This window comes from Scophthalmus maximus, chromosome 18, assembly GCF_022379125.1.
Source record: "Scophthalmus maximus strain ysfricsl-2021 chromosome 18, ASM2237912v1, whole genome shotgun sequence".
NCBI lineage: Eukaryota > Metazoa > Chordata > Actinopteri > Pleuronectiformes > Scophthalmidae > Scophthalmus > Scophthalmus maximus.
In genome coordinates this window covers 5515721-5540652 of record NC_061532.1, presented here as the reverse complement: position 1 = coordinate 5540652, position 24932 = coordinate 5515721, and the positions used below count along the sequence as shown (strand labels likewise).

The 24932-nt window shown below is 45.2% G+C and overlaps 1 protein-coding gene across 2 annotated transcripts in view; it reads right to left on the bottom strand.

The window, feature by feature from the left end:
- Window positions 1-24932, bottom strand: part of LOC118290297 (neurexin-3b) — a 345685-nt gene that overhangs the window by 242307 nt on the left and 78446 nt on the right. The window contains exons 1-5 of one of the 2 annotated variants that reach the window (XM_047328639.1): window positions 14924-15143; window positions 10106-11255; window positions 4715-4732; window positions 4273-4299; window positions 2400-2411 (exon numbers count right to left, since the gene is read on the bottom strand). In XM_047328639.1, coding sequence (XP_047184595.1) covers window positions 2400-2411; window positions 4273-4299; window positions 4715-4732; window positions 10106-10802 — 754 coding nt within the window. In that variant the 5' untranslated portion in view covers window positions 10803-11255; window positions 14924-15143. Of the gene's footprint in view, window positions 1-2399; window positions 2412-4272; window positions 4300-4714; window positions 4733-10105; window positions 11256-14923; window positions 15144-24932 lie in introns of those variants that run through there. The other variant, XM_047328638.1, reaches the window with a different exon arrangement.

Sequence of the window (24932 nt, the reverse complement as noted above, 5' to 3'; positions counted from 1 at the left end):
CAACTGCAGAGATGTGAATGCAATAGCGCAGGGACCTGCTGTGAGGGCGCATCTTCATTTTACACATTCTGATCTCAGTATTTATAGGTAAAAAGTCATGTAACATGTTATGCAACATAAAAAAACTGCCTGTGTGCGTGTGTGCTGTAGAATAACAACTGTGCCACCTCCATGCCTCCATTCTCCTCAGATAGTAATTCCATTTTTCCAAACAAAAGTCTAGAGCCCTATCCAGGGATCATTGCGGGGTTAATATAGAGACAATCATTCATGGTTACACCACCCATGGGTAATTTAAAGTCCCCTGTCCCTCTGATGGATGTCGGAGGAAAGTGGAACACCCAGAGGAAACTCCCCATACAGTACGTGCACCACATACTGTAGGACGGAAGGGCCAGAGCCGTGCATCAAACCTGCGCCCTTCATGTAGTGTTATGCAACAGCCCTAACGACCAAACCGCTGTGGGACCTCGTCACTACACACTGATACCTAATACGCTGATGAGATGAGTGTGAGGGGGACTCTGTTTTCCGTTTTAGCTCATCGACGGGGAGAAAACGGCCGGATACAGTGGCATTGGTTCAGAACAAACCGTGACAACGTAGAACGTCTCTTTGTTATCGCGTGTCAGTCAAAAGTCAGCCAATGCATGACTTTCCTTTACTGCATTCAATACAGATAGATTGAACTCACTGACCATGCTCTGAGCCTATTTTCAAATCAGCTGTTCTATCACACCCAAGCAACTTTAACTAAGCACATGAAGCCTGGCGAGCTTTGGCTTCCTCGCACAAAGAAGCAAAGTGTGCATGAGGCAAAATGAAGATTCACGCTCTGCTTTTCAAAGAGTTGGGAGGGAGTGGGGTTTTTTTGCATTTATACCAGAAACACAGTACATAAGTAGTGGATTAAATTCTGTGTTTTTCTGCTCTACAACCTGAAATAGTAACCAGAGATTACTTGCAAAGTCAAGGGCCACATCGCACTACATTCATTTATGGGATTAGGGGGTTATGGGGGGAAAAGATCCTCCAGGACCAGCACATCCTCTGTCTTGTATTTCTCCAAGATCCTGGATGCTGTCTGAGTGAACGTTAGTAGCAGCCCCAGCAACAACACCCGAGACAGACGGTCAGCTTTACAGCTGCCAAACATGTTGGTAGGTCCTCTTCTTACAAGCTTTAACTCACGTAGCATTAAAAGTGGAAACATGAACTTATGTAATGTAAGCGGCAAAACAAGGGCTCTCTTTGAAGTAATTACCAGTCAGGTCTTAGACTTTTGTAGCATTATTAACTACAATGCTATAAAAAAAGCTTCTGTATTTCCATGTCTTCCACATGATCGGCCGGAATTTTTCAACTTTATTATTTCAAAAATACCTAACATATTCGAGTGACAAAGCTGCCCCGCCTAACGCTGTAAACAAAGCCAGACGTGCATAGCAACAGTAACTAAGAGGGACGGGCTTCGCACGGATCAGGTTGTTCAGGACAGTGAACATCTGCGACTCATACACACTCATATACACACACACACACACACACACACACACACACACACACACACACACACACACACACACACACACACACACACACACACACACACACACACACACACACACACACACACACACACACACCATTGAAGTCAATCACAATGTAGCTACACTTCAGTCAAAAGTCAGAAATACTGAACTTTCCATAAACTCATTAACTGATCACTGTTTTGCTAAACACACACACATACACACACACACACACACACACATGTATTCAGCACGCATGGCCACACACAACTACGCAGTGTATCATGTTGCTTTAATAAATGAATAATGAGGATATTCTCCGCACCACTGCAGCACGCCAAGGCCGCAGCTCTGACCTCATTCAAATGGAGCCAAATGTCAGGTCAAATTCACCAATCAGCTCCTTCACAACAGGCACAAGAGCTGTCACGTCAAATTAAACATTTGCATACTTGCGCGCACGTATGCCTCATCAACACACACATAGTCCTTTATTAATAATTATTATCTGCAAAGACACACAACAACCCATTGTAGAGCAAACTACAACTATCATTGTTTCAAATGTCTCCGGCGCTGACACCATATTTCTTTTCCCCCTCTCTCCACTCATCTGGCGGCTCAATCACTCATCCTTTCACGCAACGCTAAATCCGAGCGCTCGTTAGGCGGCCAGCGTCGGGTCCCCCGGATTGTCGCTCTCTTCCTCAAACACACACAGATGAGCATATGCGCGCACATTAACGAATGCACATAATGAATGATTAACCAGTGGCTGCACAGGCGCAAATGCAACACACTCACGCGCGCGCACACAGCTTTTGAAGAGCACATAAGAGTAGAGTAAGAATAAAGGGAATGCTGTACCTTTGCTTCTACCTACAGTTTTTGAAGAGCAGAAAGAATCCGTAGAGATAAAAGAGGGAAGTGTCATCCCGCGCAGAGCACCAGAGACAGAGAGAGGGAGAGAGAGAGAGAAAAGAAGGGATAAACTATTGTTAGTCTACTGTAGGCCTGTACACTGCCAACTGACACTTCCATGCAAAATGTTGACAATCATGCAAAATGGTGAGGAAATGAGAGGCGCAAACGTGGGCATCAGACAGCGGGCAATTTTCCCCATTCTGTGTTTTCTTTTGGTGAATGGCCATCTCTCTATACTAAGGTCACACCAACATGTATTTGCATGTCCTCTGAAAATAAGTGTTAGCGGCTACGATTTGTTTTGGCCGGTTGTGTATCGAGGCAAAATGGAAATGAGGAATAACGCTCCATTGACCTCCGTTGTTATTCAGAGAAGGACAAAGACGACGATGGAGGAAATGCTCACGGCGCCGCTAAATATAATCGCCTCCTCAATTTTTAGACTTCTCAAGTTATCTCGGTTACCCCAAAGGTCGGCACCGTCAGGACCGTTAGGGACCGCTTGGCTGGAGTGTGCAGAGACGAAGAAATTTACTTTACATTACATTTGTATGCAAATCCAAAGATCTTGGCAACTCTGGTGCAGTGGAAACATATTTCTGTACAATATTTCACTGCTCTAAATCCTGGTGTGACAGAACCTTCCCTGTGATGCTCACCTCTCTTTTTTTTCTTATAATTTTGAACTTTTATAATGTTTCCGAATTTTGTTTACTGTTATCGTGTGCGTCTTATAATCGCTTATGTTCATTTTATTCCTGTAAAGCCTATTGAATGAGCGGACATGTATGATAATGTGGCAATACAAATAAACGTGCCTCTTTTTTCTGGACACAGATAGACCGGATGATTCTAGACAAAAACCTTAGATTAGATTCAGTGATTTAAGGATACGATTGAAAGCTCCAGAAAATATGTTAAATAATGAGTTAAGATTGTGTCGTCGACTGCGGTTTCCAAGGTCAAGAATGAGCGGTGAATGTCAACCTTTCATTCGACATACACGAGACGATATTTAAGTGCTCTGAAGATTCCTACTTGGCAAACTATAAACTGATAGAAAACCATGTGCTATGAATGGAAAACTAGTTCTGAATCACCCTTCAGATGCATTTATTTTTTCAACTACTGCTGTCAAGGGCAAGAATGAAAGGCGTAGTTATTTCTGTAATATCTGCTCATGGTAAGCGCCGTATGGTTTAGGTCAAGCAAAGATTGTGGTTATGGCAAACAAACCACAGGTGAAGCTGTCACATTTATACACTATCCGACGGTGACACATTCGGTTCCTCATCTTCCTCATTTCCTCTCTTTATCTCCTGTACTCATCCTCTTCCTCTAAACTGTCCCTGCACATTCCAGTGACTTCCTCATCCCCCCCTTCTGCTCTTCTACTCTTCCATCCTCCCCTCCGCTACCCGGTCACCGCGGAGGTCGAGGCAGGAACAGTAGAGTGTGTCACAGCACGTTAGCTGTTGGAGCTGAGAACGGTCCACATTTATGTAATACACACAGAAACCTGGGTGAAACAAGGGTGATGAGATACAGAGGCGCAGAGAGTGAGAGAAAGCAATGAAGGTCAGACGAGGAACATGCCATGCCCGCCATGCACCCTTCCCCACCAACACACACACACACACCCTCCCCACATCTCTGCAGCAACAATGGGAGCACTGCAACACACAAATGCACATGGACAGGTAGTAAAGGCACAACAGCGCAAAATTACACCACCAAAACCAGGCCAGGCAGTGAGCGAACAATAATAAAAAAAAAAATCCCACGAGACCAACAAAGAAAAAAGAAAAGAGCGTACCTTGCTCTGCCTTCAGGTGTGCGAGGCCTTGAGGAGGAGAATCAAACAAGACAGGAACAGAGAGAAGGTTTGAGGAACAACGGCACACCAATACCACCCTTGTATTGTCACTACGCATGCTTTGCATGACGGCAAACCATGGCTATCACACTAAAGAGCAAAAAGCTTTTCCCGAGTGCATCGGGGAAGCTTTCGAAACAAACGAATGAGTAATAAAGAGAGCAACGCAGTATGTGAATGTAAAGTAGCACTGCGGGGTTGTTTACTGAATAAATGTGGGTTATAAATGCTGTAACGAGATCACAGGAACATTTTTTGTTTTTGCTCTCCATTTGAAACTGAATGACTAAGTAGTTCTTTTAATAGAGGACATCAATTGAGAAGAAATGAGCTGGCCGCTACAGTGGAACTGGAAGTGTGAGCCGTCCTCCCTGAGACTCACCTGGTTTTCTCTGGACTGCTGTGGGAGTTGTCAGAAGAAAAGGAGAGAAAGCAGAGAGAAGGTCCTGCATTAGTGACACACTACAGCCGCTTTTGCATGTTGGCCTGACATGCAAAACATAGCAGACTTCTTATCATTGTGTTTGCCATGTAAGGGGCAAAGGTTTGCCCCTTGACATGCCTGATCAAAACCACTACTGCAGTGTGAAAACCCTGTGGAGAGAAAACACGTAACGCTTCATCTGTCCCGTCCTCTCAGGGAACCAGATTGACATGACACCTTTGGCAAATCAACACTTTCACTTTTTTTTTTTCGAATATTGGTACAGGAACGTAAAATATTCACCTTGCATCTTGCATCACACAGAGCGCCTCACACACATAAGAGGAGACATAGATCCGCAAACCCCTGCGGATTTATGGTGTCGTGAGGTTTGTGGATGTCAAGACGCTTTCTTCTCCGGACCCATGTCATTCTCCTCCACTTCCACTTTTTTTGCCCCTTCAACCCGCCCCACCAATGTTTTCTCTTTACTGCTAACCCAAATTCGAGGGGCCCCGCTCGCGGTTTTCTCAGGGGAACGCTGGCTGTGGGATTCCTGTACCTCCGCGTGTGTGGCATGGCAAAAGGAATAAGCCGCACATTAACACTCCGTCCCTCGCGGCAAACGTCCTCAGCAGGATCACACCCGTGTGTGACACCCTGTGGTTATCAAACATGCCAGTCTGATTTAGGGCACGCGAGAGATCACTGGGTGGATTTCACTTTCAGTTCGTACATGTGGCTATGTGTTGCCCTGTGATCCAGGACTTTAAGTCTCAAACCTTGCGCTTGAAGCCAAAAATCAATTTTGAATCAACATTTCTGTAATGAGCGCCACTAAAGAGCATCGAGGACTGACACGAGAAAAAATTAAACAAATCTTAATTAAGTGCGGAATTAACACACAGTATCAGCGGTTAATTTGACTGCCTTGATTTGTGCCCTGGCTACATGGGGGCTGTTTCCCACCACGCGATATTTTACTGAGGATTTTCATGTTGATGTTTTTTTAATCCTTGACAAAATAAAGTCCTTCTCAAAAAAAATCTCAACTCAGCACAGACAGATCGTTTGAGGGGAGGCGCGGGTGAAACGAGTTCCGCAGAAGCCGCTACTGAAGGCGAGGTGAGATTTTCTCCCTGTCTCCTTTAGGGGAGTCCAAAATGGCTGCCTCTTCTCCTCCCACACGAGCAAGGATGACATTGGCAGAGGAAAGGGAAGGACGAAGCCTGGAAGTATGGGGGAAGGGGGGGGCAGTGGCTAGCTGATAGAAAGCAGCTCCAGCTCCATGCTCTCCAGAACTGGGGGACTTGGGAACCCTGAATGTACAGTGCGTGCCTGAATGAGCGCGGACGTTTAATTTCTGACTGCGCAAATGCATAGTAAGTACACATGTAGGGTGTGTGTGTGTGTGTGTGTGTGTGTGTGTGTGTGTCAGACCCGTTTCCCATGTAGATAAAACCCTTTTCTCTCGATGCGACAGCGTCCAGAACAAGCCAATGTGCAGTGCAGGACATGTGGTCCGAGCATAATCCCTTGCTCTATTTTACCAGCAGCTTCAACACTCAAATCCAAACATAATTTTCAGCCTGGGCACTAGACACAAATGCCCTCTGCACTGGAATCAGGCGAGTCCCTGCACCATTTTTTCCCTTTTTTCCCCCTCCTGACCTACTTTTTATAGTAAGATTATTGTAACTGTCATTTTTTTCCCCATGTCTGTTTATTAATCCCCAAAGCTAAGCCCGAAGGCACCATTTCAGCACTTGCTTAACAGTTTGCTGGCCCTAGCCTTCAATTACTAGCCTTCCATCAAGCCGGTGAATATTTTTTTAAAGGAGAAAGGGGCCTGAAACTGTTCATCGGCCAATGCAGGACGGATTGATGCACTTCCTCTGAGGAAATGAGCGGCCGTTTTACATATTCATTAAACAACCCAGATTATAATAACCTTGACCTTATGCGTGTCTCGTAACTTCAAAAAGAGAGACTTCATAATGTCACCCCCATTGATTTCATTGAACAGAATGAGGGACAATATCCAGATCATTACCATAAATGGATACCGATATTTGCACAGCTAATAACTGGAGTTAATATTAAAGATGAACTCTGCCCGAAAGAAAGGGTTTTAAGAGTCGTCGCCGCAGCACAAGAGAAGAGTCCGAAGCGGCAGCCACAGATTCGCCTGCCAGAGTCAACACTTGTGGAGAGAGCGAGTGGCGAGTGGTGTCTAATTTCAGCTCATTGCCCTGACACAGTTAGTCACGCTGATACATGTTCATCCTCATCCACATAGGGAGGAGGGACTGAACATGTGTTTTATCGCCAACTGTTTATGGAGCTAAGCTGCGAGCCGAGCTGGACAGTTTGGGAAGAGCCGTCAGAGCCACAGCTGGGACAGGACATGTCTCGTGTTCATGGCCGCGGTGAAATATTGATGCTTCAACGACAGCTGTCCCGTGATGCAAGAAAAGCGCACCTTTAATGCACATGCGAATGTGTGGCGACGGAGGCTGTTCAGCGCGTAAGTGGCAGAAAACAGGCCCTGTAGCCCGCTTTCCCCTTTTCTCATCTCACGTCGTAATTCCGCCCACTTCCCCTCTTTCCCTTCTAGGCCAGTGGGCTAGCAGGCTACCATTTGGAATACGGCCGGCGAAAATGCGCTTCCGAGGCCCAGTCCACTCAGTCAGTCAGCCATCTGCCCGCTAAAACGAGCAGCTCCGGGGGCCTCGCTGCGCCGCGTGTTGGTGTGTTTGTGTGTTTGTGCGCGCGGCCGTAACAAGCAAATGCGCGAGGCCCGGGCCGTGCGGTCTGATAATGCAACGTATAAATATTCACACGTTTGACAGATTGCTCTCGTTGCTCATTACTGTAGAGCATTATCAACAGGATGCCAGGTCGGGCAGGTGCGCGAAGCAGCTGCCAACAATTCGTAAAGTTTGATCGCTCTTATTATCCTCCCTGATGAAACACCCTGTGCTCCGGGGTTGCTTCGGGGAGTTTGTCGCTTGTGGACATGTGGATTTAACACTAAAATAAATAAATAATACCCTGTGCAAGTTTGCCAACAGACAGTTTGAATTGATGGTGGTGTTTGTGCAAGCATCTTCCGGGAAAATTGGCCATCTCTGTTCTCATTATCCTCCTAATTATGGTTCCCAGTCTCTGTGGCGTGATCGACAATCAACCACATCAGTTAATGGGGAGGCGGGAAAGAGCGGCAAGGCGGTTCAGCTGGGGAACGCACATGACTACCCTCCCGGAGCGGCTCTATCACCGCCTGCAATTGGAAGAAAATGGAGATTGGATGTGGGAATAGATGTGTGTGTGTGTGTGTGCGAGAGAGAGGATATAAGCAGGGGGTGGTTCGTGTCCAACAGCTGACCTCCTGGGACAAATTAGGGTACAAGAGGCCTGTGGTGACTTCACTCGTCATACTTGCTCTGCCCTGCAGCTAAGACGTGACCATCATTTCCCCCTGTTCGAGCTGTCTGGCTGAGTCGCAACCGCACCCTTGAAAACCTTTTTTGTTTTAACATGAGGTATGTCATAGTTCCCATGTCAGCTTCCGTATCCTCCCCCTCCTCCTCCTCTTGCTCCTCGTCCTCCTCCATTGAGTGTTCGACGCAGGCCATGGGCAAACGGGATGAAGCGAAAAGGGGTTAAGTCCAGTCCGTCCGCTCGACTGCTCTGCAACCAGCACATCGCGTGCTGTCCTGAAAAATGCCACAGGCTAGCGCTTGGGATTTAAGCTCCAAACAGCTTCGGTTGAGCAGCAAATGATCGGACGTATTATGAAACCAAACGCAACGCGAACGCTGCACGGAAATGTGAAAATGCACATTTAAAATGCATACAACAGTAACATCTTATCTGTATTAGACACAGTTTAAAAATAGCTCCCAATGAGTGACGTAGAATCCAGCGAGCGTTCCCCTGTTGTTTTTCTCTATAAGAACGGAGTCATCCCTCAGCCATGTCAGTCTGATTTAGGCAGGCAGGAAGTGGGTCAGCAGTGGAGGACATTTGACATGGGTCTGTTCACACATAGTTATCCTTTACAATCCATACACATGAAGAAGAGAGGTGAGTGTGAAAGATATACAGTGAAAGTTTGTAGTCTGTGAATTGTTTCATGAAAAATTGATTTTTTTTTCTCTCCCCCCAATGTAGAGGAATATGCAGCACCAAAAGACGTGGGAAGTGAAGCAAGTTATTATCGGCATCAGTGGGCTCTGATCTCAAGGCTACACGCAGCAGGTGTGTGTTTTGAAAGATGTAGGTTTGAACGTTAAGCAGCCCTCAACCAGAAGGGTCGGAACAAAACAGAAATTAGTTCAGTGTACAGTATGACTACAAAGGATTTAATTTTTTTGGTATTTCGTGGAGTGGGAGGGAGGGACCACTTTTAACAGAGTTGGTCCGGCATTATATCACTGGGCAATTTGAGAGTTAGTGTTGGCTGGAAAAAAAAGCTTTGGATGCCTATATTGTTAAAGGTGTGTAGATAGAATAGGGTAGAATATTGTCAAAGTGCTGCATCTCATTACAACCCCCACCCCTCCCAAAAAAATGTTAGAAATGCCATTGGCAGGGAAGCAGAGGAAAGGCAGATGAAGAAGTTGTTTCTCATCCAAACGTTGTGTGTACCTTCGGGTCCCTGCACCACCTTGCAAGAGCTGAATACATTTAATGGGAGAGGAGAGAACTGAGTGTTGCAATTTTAGTCATATCAGCCAGTATCCATCTTCATCAAAAGCAATAACTGTGAAGGGAGAGGAAACGCTGAGCACATCACCTCAAATTTGACTCCCACGCGAAGGACGGGAGACTTTCTTAAAGAAGCAACAGGAGCAACAACCTACAGAGAAACGCTCCGACTCGACATCCTGTGTGAACTGCATTAAATCATTCAAACACATGGGAGTGTATACATGTAAACGCTACATTGCAATCAACGCACATCTTTCCAGGCATTTCATAAATTGAGTTTGGGGTGGCACAAATCGCATTAGGTGTGGCGGGAATAGCATTAGGTGTGGCTTAACTGCACGATATTAAGTCTAATTTCAGCAGAGTGTTTTGAGACTTATATTTTAGCAAAATGCATTGAGTTTTAAGTTTAGTTTTACGCCACACACCATTAAGATAATTTCAACAATACATTTATGATGCAAAAAGAAAAACTTGAGTTGTTAATACATTATTCCTGTCTACCTGGAGGCAGACAGCAAACCTCCTGTTGGGTCAGTTCTAAATCTGTATGGGATCCCTCAGAATTTTTCACAAAGATTTGAATCAATATTCAGCGCTTGACACAGAAAGCTCTGGAGCCGGCCCGCTTACCTTCTGTGCAGTATCGACCTACATATCCAGTTTTGGAGCAGTCACAGTAGGTTTCTCCGTCTGCCAGCGAGCAGATCCCACCATTCTCGCAGGGGTTCTCCGTGCAGAGGCCCATCATCTCCAAGCGAACCTTCTGACTATTGATGAGCGTGGGCAGCTTACTCCCATAACTGAGGTCTGTAATAATCCCCTTGAATGGTGGCAGTTCACGGACAGAGGGCAGGGTGATGGCGGACGTGCGGATGTCCCCCGGGAGCCCACCGAGGAAGAGGTCGCTGACGATCTTCATGAACTGACGCTGGGGCCGCACCTCCTCCGTCTTGGTCTGGCCGTCCACGGCCAAGGCGGTGCGCAGATTGTGCCTGTTGATGGCGGCAAAGTGCCAGCGGCCGTCGCTGACTGCTTTGTCGGAGGTGATGGTGGTCTCGGCACAGTCAATGCTGACGCGCAGCTGCAGCTTACCCTCAGACGCGGTGAGGAGCAGGAAGTCGCAAAATCCGCCATCGTCGAAGTAGAGCAGCAGGCCGTCCGATTGTGACGTCTTGAACTGAAACGTCAGGTCACTTCTGGAGCTGGCGTCCCAGCGCAGGTAGCGAGCCCACTGGCCCTCAGAGCCGGTAAACTCCAGGCCCACACTCAAGCCCAGCACAGTACTTAGCAGCAAGAGGACGTGCCCAGGTAGGCCGTTGGGATTCATCGTAGAGAGCAACACGGTGTGGCAGAAAAAGGCGTAGAAACTGGGGATAGCTCCTCAAAGTGATAATAACATCTGATTATGGCTGTGTTCCAGGACTGATCTTCTTAAGGTTATATTCCACATAGATAATTTTACATTAAGGTTGAGAATGCAATATCCGTTTCTGTATCACTCTCTCTCTCTTTGAGGCAGATCTAATGTTGATAATGGAGGGAATCTAATCTTCTCAGTCAAGTCTATGCAGAGATATATGGAAAAAAATATTAAATTTGCCACACAAAGTGGACACGTGATAGGGCTAAGACAGAGGCGATCCTTAGTATGTTGTGTCAGTGAATCACAGCGGCATCTTCCGATTTTTCTTTGAGGCGACTTCCTGGATTGAAGCACACAACCTCCATGGCTGGTCCAGCTGCGTGCCCCATGGTTTGATCTCCAGCTTCGGACACACCTCTAAAACAACAAAAGAAAAAAAATAAGATGAAAAAATAAATCACTTTGAGCAAAGATGTATCTTTTCAACTTCAATTGGCATAATCAATTGCAGAGCCATCTGAAAATAAAGTAATGTGGTGGTTCAGTGGTAAATAATGAAACGTATATGTCATATATGTTCTGCAAACACCAGGTTGAAATGCTGCATTTTGATTGGTACTGAGATGATGTTGTCACATTATACTAGCAAATATATTTTGTAAGTAAGTTCGGCTTGATTAAAAAAATGCTGTGAATGGCATAAAGAGAGGGAATAATTTAAGTAAAATATGCAGAAATGTTTTGCAGATTAGAAAAAAAAATCATGCCTGTGAGTTTAGATCAAACTGAAAGAGAATGTTGAGAGTACCATTCAATGCAGATCTGGGTCTCCATTTGGACATGAAATACCACTAAATATCTGCAACTAACATCCAGTAATCACGGTTTATGTGCATTTCATACAGGGTTCCATTACTACCAATTATCCATTTTATTCGCAAAGCAAATAATCAATCAGGGTTTTAAAGCCCTTACTTTTTAGAGTTACATTCCCAAACAGTGGTTGAACAAGACAGGCATGTAGTGGGAATAAATAAAAAATAAAATAATAAAATATTTAGTAGATGGCTGTTGCTGATTATGTGATGAGTGAAAATCCAATGAGGTGACCCAGAACATGGGTTCAGCCTCAAAATAAAAAGTTAGCCTCCTACCAGCGAGGGCCTGCTGGAATCCTGATGAATATGACTAATTATCTACCACCACTCTTTCTCTCATTAACATGTCTTTGTGGGGATTACAACCATAAACAGCTATTCCGATAGATGCTGCGGCGTTACCACTTCCTATTTGAATCCCACCACTATCACCATTTTTTTTTCTTTTTTAAATGTTCCTGAAGTGAATACAAATTCAAAGTCTTTCCATCACTGACAGCCAGATGACACCGGTATGAAATATTAACCAGCACACTGGCGCTCGCCGGTTACACCTGTACTTGTTCAGTTCTGTTCAAATTCGCCCAGAGCTAGAAATGATTCACAGTGTGTGAGTGTGTGTGTGTGTGCGTTCTCTTCCAGTCCCTTGCCCTTGCGTTGCATTGTTTTGGCGGTGGGCTGCCCGCCGGGCAAACGCACCGTCCAATCGTGGCCGTCGTGCAGAACCGTGCAACACAATAGGCCCTTTAACCACCTGCCCTGAATAGTTAATCTTGCCGCAGCAGGCGGGCTATTGAATTCAAGTAACCCATACCTGTGCTAATGCACTGTGTGTGCACGCATGTGTGTCCCTGTGCTCGAGTGAGCATGTGTGTGTGTGTGTGTGTCTGACAACACTGCCCGGTTCAATCATTGTCTCTGTCCATAAAGTGACTGCGTGGTGAAAGAATCCCCCAACACGGCTGTGTCAATCCAGTCCGCCAATCGGACGGAGACGTGCCACGTTGCGTTTCGAGGCCCTCGATGTGCCCAGGACACCTGAGACCACAGCCTCCTATGAGAAGGGGCCCTTGGCCTCTATTCAGGTAACATGACTCAGTGTGTGCATTGGCTAACTGAGGCATCAGGTGTCACTCTGAGCCAATGCTAACAATGTGCTAACATTTTCCCCTTAACCGTCAACTTGACTTAATGGAGTTTTTGACTTTCCTCCGTCGTAATAAATGCCCTTTTTCTTTTTACGACGACGTCACTCACATTCGACATCTTAAATAAAGTCCATGTTCCATCATGTGACATTAACGTCAACTGAGAAGCCTTATCAAACGTCCGTACCCGCCGATACGTCATTTGATGTCAAAAGTGTGTCGCCGCCCTCGGCTAGCTAGCCCTCGAGCTAGGCTAAATGAGGCTAATGTGGTGACAAGTCAAATTTAACGGGGAATATTTTAGCGACACTTTCCCCTCGCGGGCTCGTTACGAACGACGCCCCTTGGCTGGTCGTAGACTTCGCAGTCCTCCCTCCCCAAGGGGGGAGTCAAGACGCAAATTAAGATGCTATTTTTGCTCACTTAGAAGTGTGTGTTCAACTAGCATGAATCGAAACCTCCTCTCTCAGCAGGCCACACAAGGGGAAATGTAAAAAGGGAAGCTACCTTGACGTCTTCATGACCCCTAAGGTTAGCTATAGCTCATGTTCTGCATAGAGTTATAAGTATGCTGGAATAAACACACATTTTACGACATATATATATACATATATATATATATATATATATATATACATATATACGCCCAATGTATTATTAAAGAGGTCAGGATATGAGCTGACCTCACGGGATACCGTCGCCACCGACTGACCATGAATGATGCATCGACGCATGCAGCAGATTTACTGACATGTTTTGTAATGCGGCCTAGCCCCCCCGTCACGTGGCGGAGACCCCTCAGTCACCAACCCCCCCCCCCCCCTCCACCCCCTGTCGCGCTCCCTGTCTGTCACGAGCTCCAGGCCTGGAGGAGGAGATTTAATCTGACATCAGCCAGAGCACTCATGGGGCAGTATCCTGCACCGTGTGGCGTGTGCGTGGAGCCCTGTCGGTCCGGGGGACCACCAGGTGGGATTCAGAGGGGTTATATTTGATAAATTCAGCATCAACCATTCACCAGATGGGCTTAACTGCACTAAACTGGCCTGAAATGAGTGTGCGCGATAAGACTCATCCTTCTGTCTGTCACCCAGTGAACATCTGTGCAAAAAAACTCCAGATGTTACATGCTCCTATTTATCCACATGTGCTCCATTATACACAGCATAACGCCACCATGATGAAATTCTACACATGCAGCCTACATCCATCCTAATTATGACTGTACCGACGACAGTCTCATCCGAGAACACCAGAGGTGTAGTCAATAGGTGATTGTGTGCACAGAGACCCAAGTTAGGAAGCAGCTGATTTGTCAAACCCCCCCCCCCACACACACACACACACAAACACACACGCAATAAGCAGCGTTCTTTTAATTGGGATCCATTCATAGATTATTGTGACGATTTCCTGCTGGACTGGTTAGAAATCCGACCTGCAGCCTCGCATTTTGTGGTCTTTTTCTCTTCCTCTCCAGCAGCGCTCCTGGGCTGTCCCTCTGCCTCTCGCACGGTGGCAGTCGGTCTGTTGCGCAAGGGTTTACTACTAGCCCTTGCTTTGCAAATAAATACATAAATGCCAAGCGAAATATGATCGCAAGTTGGGATTATAGTTGGGGAGAACATGATTTATTAATCGTGAGCAGCTCTGTGAGTTCGGCCTCTACTACAGGACCGTGGTGCCGCTGCGCGGCGCGCGGAAACTTTCCGTCTCGGCGCGCATCACTCATTGGACATGAATACAGCAGCCGACCGATTCGGTTTGAACGAGCTAGACGTGGTCTCTTGAGGGTTTTTACTTGTGTTGGGGTTTCCCCGCAGATCGGCGGTTAAACAGCGGTTAAGTGCTTTAAAAGTCCCCGTCCTTCCGGACCATCCTCCGTGCGCTCTGATCCTCCACCACAGCCCCAAACTCCGCCGATTTCGCGTAAACGCACACACAAGACAAATTCTTAAGGAACCTCCAACATAAATACCTTTTTTTTTTAGTGCAGCGTGGTAAAGCAAAAGCAAAAAACAGACACACGAGAAGCCCGGTTTGAAACCTCTTCTCCTACCGTTCTCCCTGCAGACGTTCCGGGCGGGTGAAGCCTTGTTCTTGATAAGTGGGCGCTTGCAAATTATAACAATCCAAATGCAGAAAAAGAAAAAGGCGTTGTGTTTCTCAGTTCGCAGCCTGCCCTGCGGCGGTGAGATGCTGATGCTGGTGATGAGGAGGGCTCCTGTGGTTATAAGTGAGGGGGGAGAGAGAGAGAGAGAGAGAGAGAGAGAGAGAGAGAGAGCAGGCGGCCGGTCCTCCTTCCCTCTGCTCGGCTCACTCGGCGCAACTGACGATGGGGGCCCGCCGAGTCCTCCCGCACCCTGACGCTCGGACCGCCTCCTTCACGGGGGGGGGGGGGGGGGGGAAATAACACCCCTCCCCCAGGACCAAATACCAATAATGAAAATCTTTTGGGTTCATTCCTTATTGATGGATAGTCTTGTACATGACGTTTAACAGACAGTCAAGACAATTAAAGATGGGACTTGTTATTCATATTTCAGCACTGAGCATGCTTGGGCAGCGCCCCTGGCTTGGGGGGGGGGGGGGGTAAATTCCTCTTTGGTCCAGGGCACAGCACCCTGGACAGCACCCTGGAATTCCGCACGACCCAGCAGTCCCAATGCCAGGGAGCTGTCCAAGGTTCTGAACTCCTGTCAGGCTAGGGGGGGGGGGGCAGGAGGATTATGCAGAGTGGAGAAGGGGAAAACTGCAGCGACGGGCTCTTTCCATACGTAAAATAACCCAGCACTTGGAAATCGTGCGAATGCATTTCTTATAATAGTCCTGTTTAATTCATGTGCGTCGTGTAACGGAACACAGGTCAATGTTAGTTTGCTCAAGGCAAACATACTGTAGTTCCTTTTTACATTACTGTTACTAATGCTACCAACTACATACTGCTACAGCTAGTAATAATAGTAATGATGGTGCAGGCTTTAACATGCAGTATATTATGTACTGTATATTTTTGTAATGCAATATGTATGGCACCTTAATGTGGCCAATGCACCTTGTGATCCAGCGCCTATGTTTGCTAATTACTTACTTTGTCACTGTGCATGTTTGAATTGATCATTAAAATTTTACTAAAGGGAAAAGTCTCCTTTTTCACTTTTACTTTTTTTCACCACTGACTATAAGACTGCATTATCTTTATCCCTCTTGCTTTTTCTCGAGGCAGCCTTCTACTGCTACTGATAATGATTGTCCTTGTTACATGAAAATGAAATCTAAAAACAGGGTACATACAAAGTGATACGGGAAGAGAAAAAAAACAAGAAGAACCTAATAAGATGCATGACGAGGAGATTAAAGTGACAACAAAACATAAATAGATTTGTCTCACACAAGCGCACACTTGACAGTATGAAAAGGTTGGAAATTGGCATGATTTGAAAACAACAGCATCAGAGTAAAATCTATGCTCAACATTATACTAATTTTGCATATCTATATTCCACATGGAGAGTCAAGGAGGGGAGATCAAGGACCTTGAGAAGTGGGTCTAGACTAGAGGTTCCGTCTGTGAGGTCCTGCCTGAGGGTCTAGACCTGTTCTCTGATTTGCAGTGACCCACGAGGACATTCCTACACCATATCTGGACATCAGACGGGGTTTAAACGTGATAAGTTCTCGCAACCAATGGCAGCATGATGCATCCGATTCATGAACTCCCTTCTTTTGGCACAGGTTCCAATCCTAGCTGACGCATTGAGAAATAGCTCGAGGCATGAGAGTGACTTTTTGACTGAGGCGGGACTGCAGGGAGATGAGAAGAAAAGCATCAATGACCTCCTATTGTTCTGTGAAGAATAACAGAAGTTGGCCAGACCACAGAGATACTGAGATTTCTCGAGGTGTTACAGCACAATAAATAAAGTAGTATAGATATACATAGTATAGTCACTTAGTTCACACATTCGCTCATTTTGAAAGACATAATTGTAAAGAAATACAAAGTGTCTTTATGAAAAGAATTTCCGAAAGGTCTTTTACTGCCAAATGCATCTTCAGATATTTTAACTGATGGCAGGTCAACTTGGACTCTCATCATCGTCTTCATATTATGAATTTAGATTGAATCCTATGCAGAGCACCACCATAGTTGTCCATAAGAACAGGTCACATCATCCATACTCAGTAAAAGCATGCATGTGCTTTGCCTTGATCCACTGGTATTTGAAAAACATGAGAAAACAGGATCCAGCCTAAACTCGCAACTAAAACAATGTAAATCTAATACAGATGCAGGTTCCCGAGCCAAGACAGTGAAAATCCAGAGATATCCACCCACCGCTGGAGGACGTGAATTACAACTGCATGATGAACCCTGCTAAATGAGGCACTAAGGTCTAATAAGACGAAAATAAAACAATCTCCTGCATCTGCTGCAGAATTGAGGCCATTTGTTACTTGAACAGGGCCGCGAGGTTAATGCAACATCTGGGCTGCTGTGCTGAGTGCTGCCTTGTTGCCCACTGCAACCCCTGACCTGGATAAAGTGAAGGAAAATGAAAAGATAACTGGACTCGTGGTTCTCAGGAATGATGTCTCCTCGGTACAACTTGTTGAAATCAGTTTGCTCAAAAGTATCTATTTTGTAGCCAAAGACATAATGGTTACAGACACTATTCTCACTATTATCTAGCAGATTTATAAACTTTATTAAATTCCGCCATTAATGCCACTACCAAACTAATCCAGTATGGTAAAAAGAAAAAGGTACACACTTTCAAGAAGAAATATGAATGATAATGATAGGGTTATGAATACAAGTAAAGTATAATGTCTATTGTAATTATAGCTGACTACTGAACCTCGAACTGAATCCTGTTACTCCCACGAAGAAACTAAAATTTAATCGGGATTTCTTTTTTTATTGTCGGCAGAAGAGTGATCACATCTTATCATTTTTTTTATATATATATTAAACACAACGGTGACGGCATGAAACACTGTTTTTTTTCCTTGGGTTTTAAATATGCTTCACACATTAAGTGTTTCAGGCTGACTATTTCAGACTGCCAAGCGCATCACCTGGACCATCCGCGAGTTCAATATTAGAGCTAATCCAGTGACACGTTAACTAGGTCTTACGGGCTAATTAAAACGGAACGGTGATGAGAGCCCTCTTTGATGAGCAGCAGCAGCAGCAGCAGAGAAAGACAGAGCAAAGAGAGAGTAGGACAGAAAGTTCTACCTCCAGAGGGATGAAAAAACAAAAGGGAAAATCAAGACATGTTACAGGACATACACACAAACATTCGTGAGCCCATAAACCCAGTGCGCTAAACCTTCACAACACAAAGATAAACCCATACGTAATGACAATCAAAAGAAGTTCTTGCACAAATGTATCACTAAAATCAAAGACAATAACGCCTGGAGCGCCCTGGGTTTCTCACACAAGGTTTGCTGCCCTCCTTTCCTCTGTACTAAAAGGCATAATAAATGAATTATGACCCTTTGATAATGTCTTCAAACTGAATTCAACACAAGCCTCTGGTTGACTTCGTTAACAAACGCAGCTACTTGTTCTGTAATCACCAAGTGATCTTCCAGCTACCACAACAGTCGTTATGATATCTTACAATGTATTATATATGCTACGATGGAGAAAATGTGTTAATCGTGGATGACACGTGCGGCCGGTGTAGAGCGGCAGATGTGTTGAACGCTACAATGATGTGAGTGGGCCCAGAAATCCAGCTGGGTCTTCTCGTGTGTTAGATTTTACATACAGTATTTTTCTTTTATTACTCAATGGCTTCTTCCTCTCAGATTATTATTTTTTACAATTGACCTTCATTAATGGTAACCAAGCACGCATGCCTGTCAACCAGTGGTGTGTGGGGGCGTTTTCCTTTTCCTTTTGGCCTTCTTTGGAAAATACAAGGGCAACATTGGAAGGTATGGATTAAACTCTATGTTTGCTTTTTTAAATTTTTATTGTAAGCTGCAAAGCGAGTATCGCTAACTGGCTTACCGGATTGTCACGGTAACAATATTTCTGTGGCCGAGAGTTTTCATAAGCAAAGGTAGACAAGTCTTAGTAGTAGTAGTAGTCGTCCAAAATTACTAAAGATTTCAAGTGGTAAATTAGCCGCTGCTTAGCAGACAGCCTGACAGGTGTAGATATAGTAACCAAGCAGAAAGGGGCTTTTTGCGAATGTTCTTAACTCTGCTCATATCTAGTTTCACACAAAAAAAAAGGAGGGGGGGAGACAAACACACACGAGCACACAGCAGTCACACCTCCGGGGCTTTAACTGTCGAGCGCTCTTTCGAATAGCAGCGGCCTCGTGGCTCAACTATCTGCCCCGATGGTGGGAGATTTGGAGTGGAGTCTGATCCTCAGCTGACTCCTCTCTGCATGGTACGAACTGCGCTCCTGTACAAAGGAGTGTGCTGAGCCTCCACTTACTACACACACAGCAGCTGAGCTACTAAACTATTAGCCTGCAGTTTGAACAAGGCTTACAAACCACAGACATATGACACCTCAGCCACCATTGTTCAAATGTGTGTGTGTGTGTGTGTGTGTGTGTGTGGGTGTGCTCAGTATATGCTCACTGCAAATATTCATTATCTCCTCTGATTGTTTGCATTGTGTTATCACTCCTTTAATAGAGGCGGCGCTTCATTTACAGACTATCGTATTTCTCGGAGACGTAAAATGTAAGCGTGCGCCTCCCGTGTATATCTTGGAGTGAGGCAGACCAGGTCGTTACAAAAAGCTATAAAAAATAAAAGCGTGTGGAAGAATAAGCATGAAACGGTGGCAGACAAAATACGGTACGGGAGAAGCTGCCGGTCTTTTTTTTTCAGGTGCTCTGCTGAAAGAGACAAGTTGCAGATTGTTTTGGGGTTGTTGTTTTTTTCTGTTCCAAGAAAATCTGTGGTACATGAGAGAGCAGCCATTAAGTCAAATGAGATAGGTAATATTGTAGATGCTAAGTGGAGTTTATCAAATGTGGCTTTGTGAATCCAAAAACATCTATCATGCTGTCACCGTGAGCTAATGTTGATGGGCCCATGCAGAGTGTACAATGATGTGAATGGTATAGTTTGTTTGCTTATGAGGATGTTGCTGCTTCAGAAAACGAATCCTTATTACATTAGCTATACAGAAATACTGTAACTAGGAGGGAACAGCAAGTCCGGGTCTGTCGGGGTAACAAAGCCTGCGTCCGAGCACTTCTGAAGCTAAGTGATGAACACTTGATATCCTTCCATTTGCATCCCTTGTTTTACATTTGGCACACTTAACTACATGCACATTTTGGCTGTAGCTTCACGTTTGCAAAAACAGATATGAGGGTTGTATCGATCTTCTCATCTTAGTTTTGGCCAGAAAGCAAAAAAAAACATTTCCCCCCAAATCCTGACAAACACATTCATGGCTTATTAACATTATCAGATTAATGCGTGCGTGTGTAGACTTTTGCTTACTGTAAGTCAAGACAATACATTTTAACGTACCCACAGCCAGCGCGCGCCACCTGCTATGGCGTTATCAATAATCCATGAGGGTCCTAATAATGCTGTATGATGGTTTACCACCTCCACACTGAAGGTCACGTGTATTTCTCTCTCTCTCTCTCTCTCTCTCTCACACACACACAAAAGTGCACACGTACACAGCGGGATGCTGATTGATCCTGATTGTACTTCTTTTTACCCTAAATTCCCAGCTGCTCCAACGCCTGCCTGTCTGGCCGCGAGCAGGTCAAAGTGATTATGCTGTGAAGGACATCTATTAGAGTCCAATTTGGCCAGGTCGGGTCCTCAAACAGGGCCAGCTAACCTCCCTAATGCTCATTCATTTATCTCCCGTTGTTCGGGAGCCGTTGCGTGTGAGGTCCGCAGCATTGGCACTAAGCAGGATGGATGTGATATTTAGATCAATAGGTCCGGCTCATGGGGAAAAATGTGATGGTTCACTGATGATAAGAGGGTGATATTTCAATGTAAATGTCAACGTAATGTAACCATCAATGCCCAGGGTGGGGGGAACTATGCATGCACAGGATATGAGGCTTCATACTGTATAAGCAGCACGACACGTGAAGCCCCTTCCTCTCACACCGGTGAGAATCTATTTGAATAATGAGGAGAAGCACCTGTCAGGTTTGGTTATCGTGACACATGGACCGTAGTCCTAACACCTACATGCATCTGATGGGGTGGGGGGGGGCAAATAGACGGAGAGCACATTCACTGCACTGCAGGGTACCTGCATGTTTTTTTAACCACATACCTCGGAGCTTGAATAGACAATCGGCCAGAGCGGTGTCGCTGCCGTAACACTGCATCAATCACCAGCCTCGCGGTGAGATGAGCTCCGTCACTCTCAGGAGAGCGCATGTTTAAAATATGCCACTCGGAGACCACCTAATACAGAGCTTGTCCTCTTTGGTGAGCGCTTTTATTTAAAAGCTCTTCATTGTCACTTGACTTTATTCATAGCATTTTTGGAACAGTATTCTTTTGAAGCACGGATGATCCCTAAGGAAACTGTGAATTGCAGCTATTATGTCACAGTCCACCCACTATAGGCTCCATGGGTTGTTCTCACTTTGTATGTTTCTTTTCCTCTGTCACATTTTCTTAGCATCTCTGTTCCCCATCTGTGTAAGCACACACAACCCCATTAACTTCAGAGCAAATCCCAGCAGAGCCTTCTGTGCCATGTTCCATCTAATAAACCAAAGTCTGTACGAATGGTAGAACAAAAATTAAACAAAATTAGACAATGGAGTATGATTCACCAATACAAAGCTGTTGTAAAAATCTGTGGAACAAAAAATTGTGTAGCACACAATTAGTGATGTTTTTGTCAGGGAAGTGAAATTGATCTGGAGCATAAGAATTATTTCCCTGCTTGCCCACTGACAGGAAACCATTGTTTCCTGACAGAGACTCTCAGAGACCACACGGTGGACGACTGATATTTTTATTATCTCCCCCATGGATTTCAGCAGCACTGCTCAAATTGAAGATGGCTCGGGGTATCCAGAAGACCAAGAGCGTTATGACATGAAGCCCTGTGCCGCAGTGATCCTAGCTTGTACACTAGTATCAGCTGTCTTCAAATCTCTCTGTGACACTTATTGTAGTACGTTATTGATGCCAAGAAAATCAACTTCCAAAGCCACTGTTGCAGAACAAGAGATTAAACTAAAATCAATTTAATTGTATTAATTAAATGGAAGACTATATAAATGTATTCACCTACACTTTAAGATCACAATATACAGTATATAATATGCTCAGCCTTGAAATCAAGTATGTTATAAGTGATATAGCAGGTTGTATCCAGTTTTGCACATGTGAGCATATTAACTATATCCCGCTGATGTCACAGGTCAACCCTATCATTAAGTCACATTGAGGTTTAATGGATCAGAAAATATTTTAAATGGTGAAATATTGCTTTGAGCGTCTGACGCCACAGATCGAGATAGGCAAAGGTTTTTGGCAAGACACCCCCCACCACCTGGGCACCGGGACATGCTGACACCTGGCAGGGCCGATTGTGCGATACCTAGGTGTTTCAGACTTTGGCCAGATGGTTGCATGATGAGGTATCACACACGCAGACAAGCACGTAGAGTTTGGCGTACAGTTGCCTCGCACAAATAATTAATGTGGGCCAGATGCACTGCAGATCTGCGGACCCAAAGCCATGCATATCAACGGATACTGCCGTTATAGGTAAAGGGCAATGACATTTGATACGCGATAATTTACATGTTAGTGTCCACATAACCTTGGACTTTAATGTACAGGATATTGTAAGAGAATGTATCATTCCAAAATGATTAACCTGTCATGAGAAATAGATTTCTAAAACTTCACTATATGTGACATGTATCAGTATTGGCCAGAGGTTCGAGGGTGTGGCATATGTGAACAACACAGATACGACTCCTCCGTCCGTCTCCTTACAGACACACATGGAGGAAGACAAGATGGTTCATCTTGCTTATTCAATCTTTCTGTGTGTGGGAACAGAGACAAAGGCCAGGCTCCGGTTATCGAATAAAAAAGACTGACAAGGGAAGAAAAGCAGAGACAAAGACAGGCACAGAAAGATATGGCAGAGCCCTCTGCCCCGCAGAACTACTTCAGAGGTAGAGAGGGTGAGACAAAAGCCGGAGCGGAGGGACAAACAGACTGATGAAAGCTCAGAGAATTTCCGGGAAAAAAAAAGAAAAAAAAGATGACACATTTTATTTGCAGAGAGAGAGGGAGCGTCTGCTTATCAAAGCAACGCACAATACAATGCTGAAGTCATTTTTTTTCTTATTCTTTTGTTCTTGACGCAGTTGTGCTGAAGAATCACACGGCACATAAATCATGAGGACGTCTCTTAATTTACCAGCACGAACTCTGCCATACTGTACGCTTTCAAGAAAGGAGACAATTTGTTGGTTTTTTTTCAAGATAGGCATTGGAACATAGTTTTGTTGCCAGCCGAAGAAATAAAAAAAACAAGTGGACAGGCATATTTCTTTGAAGTTGCCCCCCTTTTGGATGATGAAGCCGATGTGTATCAGAGAAGAGGGGACACCTTGTGTCCCTGGAATGACTCTCAGGTTTATTGGACGTGTAGAGAGAGACGTCCCATCACTTCCGGTCCCAAACTAAGGTATGAATGCCAGTTACACCAGCACCACCCTCTTTCTGTCTCAGTTCCTTCATATTCCCTAGAGAGAGCTCCTATTATTCCCTCAATGGGTTGACGGATGATTCCTGGATGCGATAGAGAGAGAAGGCTAGGGAGAGACATTACTGTACGGAGAGGGAAAGAGATAGAATATAAGGGAGAAGGGTAATGTTCAGGCCACTAATGTTTGCTTTCAGAGTTGAAATACAGCTGCCGCAGGGAGATAGGGGACTGATCAATCAACGCACCGGGGACCGGGGTGAGCATTCTGGGTCTAAGCAGGTGATTTGTGGACGGGGCGAAATGGAGTTGTGGACATTCATACCGGAGCAGTTATGAATATGGAAGCAGGCAGGGACTTTGAAAATGGAGCAGTTCAGGATGAAGCGCTCCAGTAAGCCGCAGAGGCCGCAGCGGGACTGGGCGGTGGTGTCTGCGGGGCAGACATTTTTCATATTCCGTGTATGAATTCCCTCGACGGGGGGGGTTCGGGCTCACCTCCGTTGGTATTGCACGTGCTGCGATCCGTACTACTGGCTGACCTCTCTGCATCGAAATGAAGAGTACACAAAGACAGAGGGGAGCTCAGAAGATGTAACTCATATCCATATCCCGCAAAAAGGAATAGGCTCCTATGCATGAGTTTAAAAAACCTAAATTTCTGATTTCTTACTCTCTCCGTATAGATGTCAGTATGAATTGGCCATTTGTATATATTTCCCATACACTGGCAACTTCAAACTTTTTTTAAATACACAGTAATTTGCATCTATGCTGAGAGTTAACTGAGGAGAGTCATACCACAGAAAATATGAAGCTACAGCCCAGCCGCCAGTTAGCTTGATACATGTGCAATGAACGGTCAGTGGAAAGAGAGCGTCTGAAGCTGAGGAAGGAGGTGAACTTGCGTTTCATTTCTTCCGATTCCGGTGTTTTATTTCTAAGAGGACGATGCGTTGTTGCTTCTTTCCACAGTTGCATATAGTCGCGCTTTAAATGTGTTAGGAAAGTTCAAAAACTACTGATCCTGAGCACAAGTACACGTGCGTGGCCCCACACGCATTAAAACGTATAACCCATTACGTTTTGTGGGCATTAGCAAATGTCAAGCACGATTCATCCTCAAACTGAGGTTGCCGTTCGGTGCAACCGGTCCGCTGTTGTCCACGCCTATCCGGCCCTAAATCAAGACCTGCCCTATGAATCAGCTGTGTCCTTGTGATTCATTGTAGCTGATTTGGATCTGAAATGTCCTTCCCTCCCACTTACGCTATCTGATTGGCTTCCTGGTGCGGCTTCCTCCCATCTCCTTCCATTTGTCTAATGAAGAGACTATTGATTACTCTTTCAG